We start from the raw sequence: 17,799 nt of genomic DNA, 5'->3' as shown, positions 1-17,799 counted from the left end.
ACATTATGTACAATTTCAAGTTATGGTTGAGGCTTGGATTCATCTATATACCTATAAAAAGGGAAAGACAACTCTTCTTATGAACATGAACCTATAGTTTGTGCTCACTAATTGCTAAGCAAGTGGGCTTTCTCAAAGGTTTAAGCAGAATGTTTTTATAATATGGAATATTATAGGCAATTGGAAAAATGACTTGATTAACAAATTATGGTAATGACATAGCCATAAGCGGTTTTGGAGTGTTCTGCGAAGATTTCTGCGAATAATTAGCTTCACCTGGAAATCCCCAGACCTTGACTATGCCAGCATCCTTGCTGCTGTCATATCTGTCTTTCTCATCACCAGCTATAGCAAGAAGATGTCTTTTGGGATGCCACGCTATTTCAAATGTCTGTGCTTCACATTTAATGGTTGCTAACTGTTCACCTGTAAAATCAGCCATGGTTAGCTTCACAGAAGAGTGGGGCTAAACATTGGCATATTTGCTACAGGCAAATTTTACTCGATTTGAGATATGCACAATTGTGATGGCAATTATTGGCCATATTTGAACTTTCAACTTGCTGCTAGGTATCAAGCTGCATTCACACCGGCCGATTTCAAACCGATTCACCACTGACCGGGAATGCATCATGTGAATAGAGCAAGAATGAAAGAGCAAACGAGCAAGAGACCGATTTTTTCCAAAGGGAAATTTTATCGGGATGTGGATGATGGACGATTCTAGGCCGATTTTTAATTTGAGTAACCAATGAAATCTCTTTCACAGCGAGTCACACATTGTCATTTAAAGTGAACACCGTATTTGTTTTCACATTTATGCATGTTTCCGTCATAGCTTCTCTCGTGAGTAATAATTCCGCTGATAGCACCCCTGAAGGATGCAATAAACAGAGTCATTGCTCGTGTTCGATTATTATAGCAACAACATAATAAGTGAAACACCAGCTTCCATTATTATGCCCTTGCTATAATAGTTGAAGCAGATTATGTTAGTAAAAAATCGTCCTCCCTACAGTTATATATTATTAGTGATGGGCAGGGCAAAACAATCAGTAAACTTGCTAAAATGTCCACAAGAAACATAGGAACCAGTCAACAAAATGCAAAGCATGACTCACTAAAAATATATCAACTAAAGTTATCTGACCATGCAAATAAAAACTAGCAAGATCACCCACTCTAAGCTCAAACATCGCCTAGTGTGAACAAAAAAAATTTGGCCGTCGGCTTCCATAAAATTGTTAGAGATGGGCCACAAAAACTAAGTTCGTAAATCAGCTGGTGTGAATGCAGCTTCAGGCACACAACAATGAGCCTTTATGTCCACAGTTATAATGAAGGGGTCACAAATAGGCTAAGATAGAACGCAGCATTACATAAGATTAGTGATAGTGTTGCGGAGTAAACAAGCCTTTCACCATCAATACAAGGCCCAAACATTCCCTAAAATGTGATATCATGTTTTAGGGAATCATTACCAATACTGCACAAGCTAAAAAAAGGAAGTTATTTTTCTTAATAATCGGTCTTTGTATCACTCAACTACGCCAACAATGACAAACATGAGCTAAAATCTATTTGCATTTATACAATATGAAGGATGCAGTTGTGATCTACTTGGTTAAAATGATGTTAGGGTAAAACCCTTATTTGAACGCCATGGCGCTCTATTTTTCCACCCTTCTCTTAAAGCACATAAATTTCATAATTTTTTTATTGTATATTTCAATACATCAGAGTCTTGGCTTTCGAATGAGCTATTGTTTGCCATGGTGAGACAGACATTGGTTGGTGTTTATAAGATTTCCCCAGAGCTCTACCGCAGAAATATTTACTGGCATAGGCTCGGAAATTGTGACATCACAATTTTCATATGCGGTGTTGTGTGCTCTTACCGCTTATTTATCAACTACGAAAGTGACGATAATGACGCTAGTGGCAGGCGAAGGTAGGACAACTCCAGAAAACGAATGAAGATGACAAAGGAATCAATGTCATTAGTTCTCCATGTACATATTATTTCTATGATAAGTACCTCAGACTCCAATAACCATACTATATTTTCCCGATGATATTATGCACTAGCTCTTTATTTTTAATGCGATGTTAAGGGTGGCGACTGAGACTAATTAATTTCAAGCATTGCGTGATCTCGCGAAAGTGCGATTGACATTTAGTCCTAGGGCCACGCAACCGCAGGTCATAATTTAATCGATGTGATTTCATTACCTTTATCAGCGACAGTACATTTATTGAAGCATAATTAATTAACCCAGAACATGTGTTTGTATTGGTCGGGCGTTAGCACAGATCCCGGGCATTGTTGATTATCTAGAATCTTAGTTTATTATTAGCACTGTCCGGGTTTAACAGCACTGAATGTCACAGAAAAACGCAGTCTCAATGGCAGCGAAAGGGATCGACGACCTAAGGCTAAATGAGAATTATAACGCGACATTTTGAGTAACTGAACCAAGTGTTTTTTTTTTGCAGGACGTACTTTTGACACCCTGTTTTTCATAGTTCTATTATTCTTTGTGTTTTGAATATAGGCTCATTCGAAAGCCAAGACTCTGATGTATTGAAATATATAATAAAAAAATTATGTAATTTAAGTGTTTTAAAGAGGCGCTTTATTTAAGGTCACGTTAAAATAAATGTAGCGCTGTATTTTTCCAACACTTTGTCAGAGTATTGAGAAGATAAATTTAATCCGTTCAGAAGTGAATCGAATGCTGCCTGTATTTTGGACTCTCCTTTGGGTGGTGTGACATTAAGAACTTACACATTTAGAACTTTAGACATTTGGAACTTACATGTCAAAGATCTTTAAATAAACATGCACGGAGAAGCTAATACATGTCTCTACCAGTTGATATCTATTGTTGGAGCTTTAAAAACTATACTGGCAGAATTCTCGGCGTTGCACGAGTAATAGAATAATTACCTAATAAATTTAGGTAACTTCCCTGAAAAGCTACATCTCTACTAAAAACAATACCCGCATTCTGGGCCAGCATAACAATAATCGGTTACGTTACGCATAATGGTTAACAGTACTAGTTATTAACCCCAAGCAAGTGCTTTAAGCGTGAGTATCTTAACCAATGTAATGACTATTCGCCCAAACAACCAGTTGTATTCCGTGTAGCTTAATGGTTAAGTTCGCTGCTTCTTGATCAGGAGGTCCTGAGATCAATTCCAGTGATGTGCAGATTGTTCATTGCTAGATTTTAATTACTATAGCTGGATACAAGATTTAAAAATGAAAAATACTGAGATTTATATATTTAACCCTATTCTTTAACCCTTCACCCATAGAGGCGCTCAAATCGAGGTAACGATCAAATAAAGGTGTTCACGTACAGGTTTTACGGTATACAACAATGCACTTAACTTTTCACGAACCAAGAATTTTTTTTGAAAGGCAATAGCTGGTTAGTAGCAATTTCTGTATACTTAGCTGCTGACATCTAGCACGAATTCTGATCGATGACGATATGAAATTAACAGAATCGCGTGGTGAGCCCCTCTATTCATCATGAACATAATGCTAAGGATTTACCGTAGTATATCATACCTGTGAAGGTAGAGGCAATGTCTATAAAAGGATCCTCGGAAGCGGAGGCAATAATCTGGGTATCATGGCTGAAACTGATGGTTCTCACAGGCCAAACTAACCTGCAATAAAAGATTAGAAAGTGAACAACTCAAGTTCATTAGAATCATTTCACCATGTAACAGGAAGAAGAGCATAACTCCTAAAATGAAGTCAAATTATAATACACAACTGATTTTAATGTTAACAACCAACAAAGCTGCATTTCCACACACCTGGAAAAGGTTCGCAAACATGTCAAGTCACTAATATCCCAGAGAGACATCAATGCGTCAGCGCTTCCTGTTGCGAAGTACTGTCCACTCTGGTCAAACTTGATACAAATGCAATTAGATGAATGGGCTGGTTGTGTATGGAGTAACTTCATGTCAGGATAGCTGCAAATGGCAATCAATGACAAAGGTACACTGTTCAAATGACCTAAACTTACGAACCGGAAAGTAGCTCTAAAATATGCACATTTTTGGAACGGCTAAAGCCAAAGGGCATGAATTAATCTGTCTGTAGAGCCAAGAGCCATCCAGAGTTCAAAGTTGTACAACCGAATGCTTATACCTCTGCTCTAGAAATAATTCTAACAAAAATACACTACAAGCATTAAAAAAACTGCAGCAGAATTTTGTTAAAAAAAATATAAAATGACCAACTAATGACTGCGCATACTACATTGATCAAAATATAACATATAATTGAGAGATAACTCACTAGATGTGATGTCTAGCTGTAGAAAACAGGAGCAGAAGTTATTGTGATTTGAACCCAAACTATCTTGCAATTATGCCTATAAATCACAACACCCTCTAGGTAGATGATTAATGTTGTTTTAACTCGAATTTTTAAGCAGCTTTAGAAAATAAAACTGCTTTACCACATCACTCACGAGCCCTTCAATTGCCATCAATGAGGCTGAGCGTACAAAAACAGTAGAAAAGTATAAATAGAGAATATATGTTGACGGAATAAACTGTACTATCAAGTGTCTATTACCGTAATTGTTTAGTTTATCTCCAATTGAACCGGCTTAATGGCTACCTATTTATTGTTTCATCAAAATACGAGTGCATAAATATTTATCAGGAGTTGCTTACTCTTGTGTACAAGAGTATGCAACTCCATATGTCTGAAAAGTTACATGCTTTGTGAATCAGACGCAAACATGTTCTTTGTGACTGTGAAGATGAACATAGAACATGAAAATTCATTCTAGTTTAATTCATTCTCCGCAACCTTCATTACAAAACACATTTTAGCCATCTAATGATAACAGCAAAAATTTCAAAAATTCACGTGTTCAACAGAAGATTCTTGAACTTGACTTGAACTATTACTGACAACAAAACAATTATGTTACAACAAAAGCTGAAAAACAAGCTCACGAGAACATTTCACAGGTCCTTTTGAGCAAGTAGAAGGATCAGCAGACCACAACCATGATGAATGAGAAGATTTTACATAGCAAAAAAATAATCTGAACAATGTGTACCTGTGTATAATAATGGAACCGAGTCCAGTAGTGAGAAAAAACAAGGAGCCATCCTTACTCCATGAGAACTCATTCACTTCAAGTTTGAACTGCTCCTCAAACTTTGCCTTACACGTGCGAGTGTCTATGAATGTGATGAGATCCTCCTTGTTACCCACTGCAATCGTTTGACCATCAGGAGACCAGCTGAGGTTGATATTCTCTCCTGAAACCAATGCAAATGCAAGCATCTAGCAAAAGAGGTGATAACAATTGAATAAAATAACTATGACCGAAACTTGTAGAGGGTATTCATTACCTTTAGTCTGTATGATTGAAGAACATTTGTTGGTTCGAGCATCAAATAGTCGAACTGATTTGTCACTACTGGCCGTAGCGAGTTTGTCTGGATGCTTCGGATGCCATGTTAATTGGTCCACAGTGTCAGAATGACCTTTAAAGTGGCAATCACGACTCTAAAATTTGTGAACATGTTATATTTTATATAAAAGCCTTACACACTAAGAATATTTCAAATCATCCAAGTAATGTAATGATCATTTTGTCATGACTGCATAGCTAAGGTCCCTAGGCTACGAGTTTGTGATTCTTTTGCTGTATGAGTACCCGTTCAGCCTTCAAAGCAACAGCAATGCTTTTTGGTAATAACTTTGGTTTTAATGGTTTGACAAGCTCGATAGCATTAAGGTGTTTGCCATTCAATAGCTGGGCTCTTTGAAAGTTGAAAGCAGCACCAAGGCCTCTAAAACATTCATTGTTTTTGTCATTAATATAGATTGATTTACATTTAATACTGCATTAATTATTATAGTGCTACTGCTATTGATGTTGCATAAAACTGTCACACTTGTATTTTTCATCGTTTTGACGTTTGAATTTTTTATTGAATAACTGCGTTTACGGGTTGGTTTAGTGTGAGATTCGTAACGGGTTGAAGCTAAATCGGACACGCAGTAGTTAAGTGTACAGAAACGGTAATAATAGTAATCATCAAATTTGAAAATCCGTCAAATTATTCTCACTCCCAACTGGTGTCTATTATCTGCCCATGCCCAGAAACCTTTTTTCCAACGTGAAGTCCACCAACCAATGGATAACCAATCACTTGAACGCGTACCAATCTTTCTCTGTCTATGCTGTATGTACAAACGGTTCTGTCCGTAGACCCCGAAGCTAGTTTTCTTCCATCACAGCTCCATCCCACAGAATGCACTTTCCCTTTATGATATTGCGCTTCTTCGATTCTAGAATTAGATTTGAAGAAGTCGGGCAAACTTTCTATGGAAGCGGCCATTTTAACATAACCAACAAACCTTCTAACGTACGATCTGCGTGTGTCAGTCGAAGGCTTCGTGTATTAGCAAAATGTGCTATCAAAAAATCATAGTCTATATTTGAAACATTTTATTGGACGTTAATTGAAAGCTGAAGTTTCATTGGGCAATCAACATGCTAACAGTAGCACGTGGTGCCACTGATGAGACGTTCTCATAGACTGCAAAAGATTGCAAAAGGTAAGTTTATATACGGTATTGCAGTTTTGAAGTTGACTAAACATTTGGTAGATGATCAAAAGTTGGCCAAAGTTGCATCTGCATGGAGTGAAATTGCACCAACTGATTATATGTGTAAGAAGGGTTTAATTAGCAATGAGTGTTGCTTACTTTTGTTGCCGTCTCTTTGCTCAGCAACATAAAATACCTTATGTTCTCTTTTTGTTGACTATGCTGCAATATATTGTCCCTCTTCAACTTGTTCTGTGCATAATATATTTTAGTTTTTGCATGCTAGCTTTTAAATTTGATGTTACACAAGCTTTGCTAGTTAGATGACCCTGACTGTATGATGACCATGAGTAGGGCAACCTATATTACAAATCATAGTTTTAAATACTTTTAGGTTGAGTTTTATGAAAGTGCTCTAAAGCCTAAACAAGAAAATGCTGAAATGTGTTGCAACATTTTGTTGTAAGAACAACATTGAGAGTTGAAGGCTATGCAGTTTATTCAAATTTTTCTCTGGATCTTTCTCAGCTCAACCTCAGTTCACGCCGGTAAGTCTCAACTTTTTTGAGCAAATTAGCCTTGAACCTCAACTACTCACTGTTAAAATCAAAGCGCAGACCATAGGCTTGCATCAACCAAGATCAATTATTACTCTATATATTAATTAATTAGCCTGTTCTGCGCTTCCACACGCAGTAGATTCCTGGCTAAGCTTCCAAACCATGCAATTTGAGACCACAAAAGCGAAAGTATTTTATTTCACCTCTGTAATAATCAGATCAGACAATCTTGAGCGAAGGATCACACAGGCACTTATACATTCATGCAGTTGTCTGAACTTGCAGGTCTGACATGATATTAGATCTCTGGAGCTTATCGTGGTCATCCTGAACACTGACAGCTATTAAGGAGCTTCTTATTGTTAAAAAGGGCTGGCTATGTATTGAAGCAGGAAATGATTTGTGGTCGTTTCCGTGGTTAATAATGCAATTAATATGCAGATAAGCGTTAGAGTAAACAAGATTTGATCCTGATCCAGTATCTTCGGGTTGTTAAGGGTCGGCGCACGGCAACCCAACGTTTTGAAAGTCAGCGTCTCTCAACCGGGCGATTGAAGTCGGCAAAGAGCCGCCATACACGCCCAAAGTCAACTCCAAGTTTTGATGTTGTTCCAGCTATTTCCTGTTCTATTGTTGCACAATTTGATTGGTTCCGATTGAAATCTCGAGTAACTTCGTCTTGTCACAGGAAAATAATGTGAATATTCTATGCAATAATGATACCCAGTCCGGTTAAAAGTGAATTTTTGTTGCATCTGGTCACATCAAGTCGAGCACAGAAAAATAGAGCTACAACCGAATTGTTTTTTTAAACAGTTCGGTTGAAAACATTAGGATTCTGTGACTTCTTTTGAGTCAAGTTTCTTATATCAGAAGCTATATTCTTATATCTTATATTTGGTTTGTATGATTAAGTTGATTATGTCAGTCAGCTAGTAGTTTGTTCAGTTTCTATTAACCAGACTTCTAAACATATAATTCATAGAATTTATGACCTTCTTCAAATGTCATTTTGCTACCAGTTACCCGACTTACCAGAATAGATTATTCAAAAGTAGTTTTGTCTAGAGCCTATATTAGTTGCAGATTTTGTTAAAATAAGAATATATCACAAAAACTAGGCTATATATTGATAGATCTCAGTCTACATCTGATATTTATTGCATCACTTAGTAGACTCACAATGCGGCTGTCAGAGACCCTTAGCACAGCCATACTAAATATATATTATTAATTAGGTATGACAACTTACTTTCAGAATCCTGAGAATGTTGTACTGTAGTTTTAATGGTAATGCAAGTCGATATCAAATGTTATTGACTTGCATTGCGACTTTCAAAAGACATTCTGTTATAGAAATCTATTGCATCATAATTTGACCAATTCTGCTCACAATAAGCTAGTCTGCATGCAATGCTCTTCTCGCCGTAGTCTTTCTAAATGTCTCCGTTATAAATTCTGAAAGCTCTCGTTGCGTTACAATTTTTGCATGGCAAATCACAAAACATCATTAACAAGTCAGTTTCTATGGTTGTCATAAGCATTCCATTCTTATTAATTGGTATCATAGAAAATGTCATAAGGAGTTGTCTATCTGATATTAAAGAGGGAAATATACCATATTCGTCCAATCAGGATAGTATAGCGTTTGTAAAGGTTCTCAAACCTATTGTGCAATGATACCCTCATTTGCATCTTTGTTATGAAACATTCAACATTAGTAAGGTTGTTCTTTTGTACAAATATAGTTATTAGAATGGGTTTTTGAAAGATTTGCAATACCAGTTTATTTTATTAACTTTACAACTTTATTAACAAACTTTATTAATACCAACTTTCAAAACACGTTTGTTCAACTCACTTAATATTTCTTGATATCTGTTTGTTCATTTTTTTTGGACATGTCATGAAAAACATCATTTTTGATGATTACCAATGCCAATAAAAGGTTATACATATTTGTAATCTTAGCCTGTAGGCTAGAGCATCATTTTTATATCACAGCTATTAGGCTTAGCGTGATGATCCTTGACATAACTTGTCCCTTTCCACAGGCAACAATGTAAGTGGCAGTGAAGATCAGGGGAAGTAGCCTCATCTGCCTGCAATACAATTGACCTAAAGGAGTCATAGTGGCCTTCTCAATATCTAAGTGCATTGCTTTAGTTACTACTCAGCCACCATTACTACTTGGTTAGTTGATCAGTTGACATTCTGTTATGGCAATCAAGTCCAGTCAACGCTTGCAGACTGGAGTCATGCCAACATACCACAGCGCGTGTGTCGTTTATTGCTGCTCTAGCTCACTCATTTATACTCCATCAGTCGAGATTGTTGGGAGATTGTTGGACTGCTCCCAGCGTACAGTACAGCTAGGTTAATTAAATAATCGTTGGTGTTTGCCCCTTTCATAGAAAATCTCGACGTGGCGCTACGTTCTGATAGGCTTATTCAGAGATCCTTTACTCAATTTAGTTCAGGATTTTTATATAGACTGTACTGCATTCGGACAATGTATAACCTCTGCTCTCTATTTTTCACCCAGTCAGCACCAGCCGCTGTCCTTTTACCAGTTATTTGCTTGACTCACAGGCTACAGTACTGTCAATGGCATGAATTTCATTTATTTCCCAAGCTTCCCAACCTTTATATTTCACACCAACAGCATAAACATTAGAATTGCTGTGTAAACAGTAACACTTGTTTTTCCTACAGCTCTCAGGGTGGGTGTTGCTTCACTCCTAACATAGGAATGATATGATCACCGCAAAAATACAAATCTAGTCATGCCGCAAGTTTCATACACACCTTTTTCAAGGTGATGGGCTTAAATTGAAAGTCTCACAACATCGTTGAGATATCTGTAAATTAACAGACAAGAATCAGATTCGTAATGTGATTGCTTTTGTGCCGCCAACGTTAAAGTTAAACATCCAATTAAAGTTCTTTTTATTACGCTGTAACATGTGGAATTATGGGTAAATAGAATTAGTAGGATTATTACTTTTGCCACCTCTTGAGAAAAAGAGTTTATGCCTGTGATCAATATGAACAGTTTGCTTATTGACACAGCGATGCCGGTAGAGTCACCGGTGGAGTCATATGAGCAGAGAGAGGGAGAGAGCTAGGGTGTGAAAAATAGGCTTATCTGTTGCGTTTCTTCGAGAAGGCGACCAGCATAGACTCTCTACTATCATTTGATGTTCACAGCTGTTTTGTTTCTATGAGGCACTGTTGTATGGATATTAGACATTTTGCTTATAATGATGAAAAGGCTGGCGACACTTTAATGTTTAATCGAATCTAGAATGAGTATTTAAACAAGATTTTTATTAGAATTATTTAGCACAATCGAGTAAATTACGAGCAAACAAGTTTAATGTTTAAACGGTGTTTAGTGAATATTTGTTATGCAGAAAGTCGATTACATAATTTATAATGGATGGATTTTAGTTGAAATTCACTCTATGAATTGCTAGAATTGCAATGCGCTGGAATACTAAAGTTTTCTTTCTTGTGCTGACAACTCCATTAATGTAATGTGTTCAGCTAATTTTACAGGCCAAAAACACATAATAGCTCATACATAAATTACCCTCAGTGTGTAGAAATGAGCCACTCAATCAACGTATTATAAGTCCTTGTAGATTTCTGCGGTACTCCGTAAGCTTCCATTGTTTGGAGGAGCGAAAATAACACAATGTGAAAATTATTAAAGGGACTCATGTTTTAAATGCATTTTCATAAACTAAACTTATCTCGTCGCTGAAACCTTGCTTCTATCAATCTTTGACAGTGCCCTCGCTTTACTCTGATCAACAGCTGTTGCACTAAGCACCATTCACCATTTAATTGGTCGATAAACCATTGTTAAATGAAAACATGGAAAGGTCAGGTTTTATTTTAATAAAATGATTTTGGACTACAAAAAACAGAGACTAGCTGTCAATAGGTAGTGCTTCCTCTTTTGCCAGAGACGACCTCAAAAGTCTGCCAATTCTGGCTGCCAAGTTAGCCGGAATATGGAAAAAGGATAATCAAGCACTAAATTTGAGAATCTAATGTTTTTACACCAGGCTGTCAAAAACATATAAAGCAAAAACTTATAACCATAGATAACTTATAAAATAGAGAGATCCAAAAGCTTTTTACATACTTTAACAATTCATGGCAAAAGAGAACAACTCCTTATCACGATGCTGAGTAAAAATCAATTTAACATATGTGTATTTTAATGTTATCATCAAACTATAAAATGTACAAAACTGTTATAAATGATAATAAACTATACTGAAATTTATGAAATTATATTAGACAGAATCATTTCTGGTTGTCTGAAGACTTACCAGCAATCAGTTAAAGAGATTTCAACATCTACACAAAGTACCTTTGAAGCATGAGAACACAGAGAATGATAAATCATCTTATAGTGCCTCTGAAAGTTGTTCATCATATTATATTGTAATCTGGCATGGTAGCCTACAATAGTTCCATTTGCATTATAAGGGAGTATCGATATTGCTCCAGCTATAACCTTGGACTTTTGTCAAAAATCTGATATGATTGGCTTGGCAAAGTGTTGTGGAATTTGGGAAAACAATTTAGTCAGTATTTATAGAAAGTAAATAGCTCGATGACTTTGCTGCTGTCAGGATTATAGCCTATCCATGTATGACCTTTAAAAACATTGGCCATCTCATTTTCACCAAGTTTTTATATGAAAATAAAAATGATTTGTACCTTTAGTGAGCCTGATTTTAAACAATATGCTGTCAAACCTCGACACAAATTTTTTTTCCAAAATCTGCTTTGTGGGTTTAAACTGTGATGTTGGAGCAAATATTGTAATAAAAATACAATATAATGCGTTTAGCTAATTCTACAGACTAAAAACTTATGATAGCTAATTAATAAATACTGCAGGTAATCAAGCAATATAAGCATTATATATAACTATGTAAAAACTAGCGAAGTGCAAAAAATCAAACATTAAGTAACAACGTACAGAAATATAGTGATAGTAAATGGGAAGAGGTTTGTATTGTTCCTCATCTGTAGAGAAATGCTACAGATGTTTAGGCTCAACGAAGTGTAGGTTTAGATGGAGATATACAGAGTAGCTTACTCTGGTTTAGACACAACAAAATTTAGACTAGCGTAGATTATGAGTTTACTCATATTTTAATAGTTTATTTTAAGTTTCCCTCAGGTCTTCACTTTTCTTACAAAGCTTCTAACATTTGAGAAATTTCGAACATTTTTTGATGACAATTACTTTGTATCAAATATATGTTCAAATTTTACATTTTGTTATAGAAAACTCATAAGTTCAAGTGATTGTGAGTAGAGTTTTGAATGTGTTTTCACCGATTGCACCACAGGAAGCTTTCAACTAGCGAATTGTTAAGCTGTTTGTTAATTGGTACACCTCCCTCTCTCCGATCTTCGGCTCAGGCTAGCTTAAGTACCCACTTTAGTAGTTTCCCCTTAATCATTTTATGCAAATATTTTGCTCATTTACTGCAAATGAGCCTGCTTGTGTATACAGAAGGGTACAAATACCAAGCAAGTGTCACCCTGCCACGCGATTGGTCGGTTTGATAATGTGGGAATTAGAATATTTATGTGAGGATCACAAAGACGACTTCATCTTACAATTTGAAGATCCAAACAAACAGAGCGGTCTAGCATCTGTCCGAGTGCTCTGCAAACAGAGTAGTAAATCTTTGCTGTCGATCACCGTGTCACATTTATCTTCTCATGGATAATTGAATTCTTCTCTCCATTCATACCCGCAGACTTGAGTGGCCGGTCTATAATGACTGGAATAGATTTCATTGCTCTCTATAGAATGTAAGGGTACTGCATGAACCTGTTGAAACTTTAAAGCTCAGAATCAACATCCAGGCAACTTTATCAACCTTTTGTTGTAACAGTTATGTCTTCTCTGCAGCGACTGCGCAACACTAAAGTAACTATGAACAGTGAACTTTCTAGCGCAAACTATTTGAGCTACGTTTGATGCTTTCAATAGTCTATATTAGTCTATATTCGTCTATATAGCCAGATATGAGGCATCAAACAGATAAAGTCTATATTAGATATACAGATAGCAAGGCTATGTTAGGTATACAGATAGCAAGGCTACGTTAGCCATACCGATAGCAACGTTATGTTAGGTACACATATGGCAAAGCTATGTTAGATATACAGATAGCCAAAGTCTATGTTAAAATACAAATAGCAAGGCTATGTTATGTATACATATAGCAAGGCTATATGGCTGTTAGGTATATATGGCTGTTAGGTATACAGATAGCAGGGTTATGTTAAGTGTACGGATAGCAAGGCTGTGTTATGTAAACATATAGCAAGGCTGTTAGGTATACAAATAGCAGGGTTATGTTAAGTGTACAGATAGCAAGGCTATGTTATGTATACAAATCCCAAGGCTGTTAGGTATACAGATAGCAGGTTTTTTTTAAGTGTACAGATAGCAAGGCTATGTTATGTATACATATAGCAAGGCTGTTAGGTATACAAATAACAGGGTTATGTTAAGTGTACAGATAGCAAGCCTATGTTATGTATACAGATGTCTAAGATGGCATTAGATTGCATCCCAATAAAATCCTTGACATCATGATCATTTCAACTATACATGCTTTATTGGTTTTTTCAACTGAGGTAACCCGAATTTTACAATAAACTCAATAGGTTTTTTGTACAAGTCAGCATACACAATTGCTATCAGTACAAAAAGTGTTAAATTAATTATTTGTATTCTCAATTGTGATCTTATGGCAATAGATGCATAGAAATAAAAATAATGAACACTCCTAAGGGTCTCTCATTGTGCCCTGTTAAATTATACAGTTGAATTCTATAATGCCTGAAGATACGTTATAAAACCTCATTAAAGATGAATTTACAAAGTTTTTTCTAGATTTTGTCATAAAGTATCTTTTTAGCATTTGCGATTGTTTTTAATGTTTGAGATGTTCGGACTGTCAGGATGTTTCGAGATGAAAACCAACAAAACTTGATCTCAGTTAAAATGCTCAGAAGTTGCTATCGTTGCTATAAGTAACATTGGCGATTGTATTCAAATTACAGCGTTGAAGCGTCTCTATTCTGTCAGTCTCCTTGCAACTATAGATGTCATGGTTGCACTTTCGCTTGATCTGAACATTTTAATTATGATCAAGTTTTCTCAATTGCAATTAGGAAATATCCTAAGAAGTTGCTACCGTGCTATAAGTGACATTTGCGATTGTTTTTAATGTTTGAGATGTTCTAATTGCCAAGATGCTTCAAGAATGAACTCGATAAAAACACCCATAAAAAAAATATGTGCGAAATGATGTCATTAGGTGTTTATTGTTGATTATGCGTTATGCGTTTCTATTCTGCCGGTCTCTTTTTAAGTATGGACGTCATATTCACACTTTCGATTGATCCAAGCATTTTAATCGTGATTAAGTTTTATCGAATTTAATCTTGAAACATCCTGGCAGTCAGAACACTTCAAATATCAACAAAAATTACATATGATAAAAGTATCAATACTTTCTGATAAAATCTACAAAGATTTTGTGATCTTCACACAAGCTACCGAATATCACATGCAGTTTGGGAAGGGTATCTGTACTCAAGTATCTATACTCAAGTATCTGTACTCAAGTATCTGTACTCAAGTATCTGTACTCAATTTCTGGCAAAACTTGCACTAGTTATGACATTCAGCACCAATAGCCATGAGGGGGAGCAGTTCGTTATCTTCTACCTCCAAGTAACTAACCAGGCATCAGCAGTAGGCTACAAATCATCCCTGAGTAAATCCAGAAAAATCCTTTGATGGTGCCATGCCAGCTGGCCACCCACCAACTTTGATTTGTTTTTGTGTTTGATGGTCCGTTTTCTGTGATTAAATTTGCCAACATTTTAGGAATGTTTTATACTTCTACTAGGTGAATGCCTTGCATTGCTTGGGTAATAAAGTCTTTGCACAGAAAACTTATTTTTATTTAACATATAACAACAGTTACCATTCTAACTTTCAAACTTCATATCATGAGAAAAGTGTTTTGTGCAGTTAAAATAAATTAAGAGAGAAAATAAAACAACTATAAAAGTGTTTAAATGTAAATGTGAAATAATTAGCAAGTAATAGCTAAGTCTGTTTTGCTACGATAACAATAAAAGATGATTTGGTAATGATACGATTGATACGAACTGAGAAAACAAAACAAAAATCCTAAATAGGTTAGATTAGTAATAACAATTTGTTACATAGAAGTTTGTGTGTATAAAAAAGGTTGCTGTTCCAGCAGAAGATATCCATCAAAACTTTGAATACGATGATACTGGTACCTCTCGATACTGGTACAAATGTAAAAATGAGATATCGGACCGTCTTTGTCTGACCGAATGAAGAGAGATTTTAGAGGCTATTCCTACGGAGATATTACAATGGTCCGCATGAAAAGTATTGGCCTTTTCCGATTTAGCAAGGAACCTTACGAAAAACCGGAAATAGAAGTTCGCGCAAAGACAAAGCATCGTATTTCATAGAGTTAATAGAGTTTCAATTAATGACTCTATGAAACTCTATCAGTTTCAATTATTACATCACTTAGTGTATAAAATCAGGAAAAGGGTGTATGAAGTACATGTATATAGTGAAGGCTGTCAATCGTAAGAGCTTTTGTGGTCTGGTGGTTAGACGATTGGGTTGCAAACCTGTGGTTGCAGTAATTGTGAGTTCAAATCCAGCGGGATGTGTGATCTTAATACCAAGATTTTATTAGGTATACCTGGAGAGACAGAAATCCAGGCAGACTATGACAGACAGACGGAAGATGACAAAGTTTGAGATTTAAATGAATAAATGAATTTATTTAACAAAGAAAAGCGAAATTATTAAATTATAAAAAGCCTTTATTATTAGTAAAATGCTTAGTTTGAGTTATTGTAATCAGAATCTAAGCTATTTCTATTTTTCATCCGAGCCAAGATATAGTTAGTGCTTCACGATATGGCGATTTACTTGTTTGGTAGCAATTTTTAAGACAGATGATTTGAAAATCACCATTATTTAAAGAGATATCACAATAAACGCTATAATTGTGTAATGGTGACTAATCCCACACCTGAAGATTTTCAGTGAGTGATACCCGAACTAAACCACACGGGCCTTCTAGTCTTATAATAACCTCATTCCATGTCCTTTCATGCAGACGGACATTCATGAAATAAATGTTTCTAATTATAGCGAACGTGAAACAGTTTTTTTTTAAGTTGATAGTACTAAAATCTTTTTACAAATGTTAGCAAGTTCTTTTACATAATAATGATAATAATTCATCTGTTTACAATGTCGAAATGTCTGATGATTTTTAAAAATTGAGAAGCGAAAGTTTGAAAATATTTGAGCTAAATTCTCGTCGATTTTATGCGAGACATAGATTGGTCACTTCCCCAATTTGTTTCGACACTCTAGAGCAGGACTATCCTTGGACCTTCTGCTCATGTACACACAGTAGCTATATAGACCAATAAGGAGCAGATTATCCAGTTTTGAACCAAGCACGAGCGCAGGTTGATATTCTTATCAAACAGAACGTATGCATTGACCTTTAAGCACTCTTTTATCATGTTTACAGACCTGAAAATTATATACTCATTGGGGGACTCTGTAACGCTATACTGTGAGCCAAAGCTGTATGAAGGGGTCCCACTCTATGTCGAGTGGTTCAAAGGAAGAGTCGCTATTTTTACCAAACTCAGTGACCATGCTGAGTTTATTCATCCTGCATTTCAGGTGAGTCACTCTCGAGATAAATTTACAACTGGCTATCTGTAGGTGTGATTTTTAGGATGATGCTTTATTTACTAAATATTGGTTGAATGATGCATTATTTACCAAATATTGATTGGATAATGCATCGTTTACTAAATATTGATTGGATAATGCATCATTTACCAAATCTTGATTGGATAATGCACCATTTACTAAATCTTGATTGGATAATGCATCATTTACCAAATCTCGATTGGATGATACATTATTTATCAAATCTTGATTGGATAATGCATCTTACTAAATCTTGATTGGATAATGCATCATTTACTAAATCGTGATTGGACAATGCATCATTTAACAAATTGGATAATGCATCATTTAACAAATCTTGATTGGTTGATGCATTGTATACCAAAGCGGTTGTCGCTCGATTTTTCATTGTTTCTGTGCCGAGAATGCTCTTTGCTTGTAATATCTACCCTTTCAGACTGTTGGGGTTGGTCAATATTATTCATTATAAAAGTTTAAATTAATTAAACCATTTATTAAATTATTAGTAAACCAACATCAAATGTAATTAGTAAATTTTATCTAGCTGTGTTTACAACTCGTGTTTTAAAGATCCAGACATTAAAATTTTCACAGAAACTTAAACCAGTGTTTAATACACAAACCACAGGTAGTTCAAATAACTGCTACAGAAAAAAATATTTTATTCAGATATTATAAGGACGATGGCAGATAAATGCAAGGTCATCATGTATCCTGAGATGTTGAGTTGCTTCGGTATATTTTAGTCAGAAATGTAAAAGCCTAGAATTGAT

General features: G+C 35.6%; 2 protein-coding genes across 3 annotated transcripts in view; one reads left to right on the top strand and one right to left on the bottom strand.

The window, feature by feature from the left end:
* Positions 1 to 80: 80 nt before the first annotated feature.
* On the bottom strand, positions 81 to 6,406 carry LOC137385599 (THO complex subunit 3-like). 2 transcript variants are annotated; one of them, XM_068072094.1, is made up of 6 exons: positions 6,166 to 6,406; positions 5,404 to 5,560; positions 5,106 to 5,310; positions 3,838 to 3,999; positions 3,584 to 3,684; positions 81 to 426 (listed from the first exon to the last, which is right to left on the bottom strand). In XM_068072094.1, exons 1-6 carry the CDS (start codon positions 6,397 to 6,399, stop codon positions 206 to 208), a joined length of 1,080 nt encoding a protein of 359 aa, XP_067928195.1. In that variant the 5' UTR covers positions 6,400 to 6,406; the 3' UTR covers positions 81 to 205. The 2 variants fall into 2 exon arrangements, with proteins under 2 accessions (XP_067928195.1, XP_067928196.1); XM_068072095.1 differs by having other exon boundaries at positions 6,223 to 6,406.
* A 651-nt stretch (positions 6,407 to 7,057) lies between these two features.
* LOC137386048 (protein turtle-like) overlaps positions 7,058 to 17,799 on the top strand; it is an 84,256-nt gene continuing 73,514 nt past the window's right edge. The window contains exons 1-2 of the mRNA XM_068072703.1: positions 7,058 to 7,158; positions 16,836 to 16,993. Coding sequence (XP_067928804.1) covers positions 7,101 to 7,158; positions 16,836 to 16,993 — 216 coding nt within the window. The 5' untranslated portion in view covers positions 7,058 to 7,100. The remainder of the gene's footprint in view (positions 7,159 to 16,835; positions 16,994 to 17,799) is intronic.

Source organism: Watersipora subatra, chromosome 1 (genome assembly GCF_963576615.1).
Source record: "Watersipora subatra chromosome 1, tzWatSuba1.1, whole genome shotgun sequence".
NCBI classification, from domain to species: Eukaryota; Metazoa; Bryozoa; class Gymnolaemata; order Cheilostomatida; family Watersiporidae; genus Watersipora; species Watersipora subatra.
The sequence above is the reverse complement of the archived record's forward strand: the minus strand, read 5'-3'. Positions and strand labels throughout refer to the sequence as shown.

Bases quoted from the DNA above. Each gene is read 5' to 3' on its own strand.
- LOC137385599 (XM_068072094.1), bottom strand. From the start codon at position 6,399: ATGGCCGCTTCCATAGAAAGTTTGCCCGACTTCTTCAAATCTAATTCT. The intron at 5,561-6,165 runs GTTTCTGGGCAT...CACAAATTTTAG, and splicing joins GACTTCACGTTGGAAAAAAG to AGTCGTGATTGCCACTTTAA. The intron at 4,000-5,105 runs GTACACATTGTT...TGCCATTTGCAG, and splicing joins GGTTCCATTATTATACACAG to CTATCCTGACATGAAGTTAC.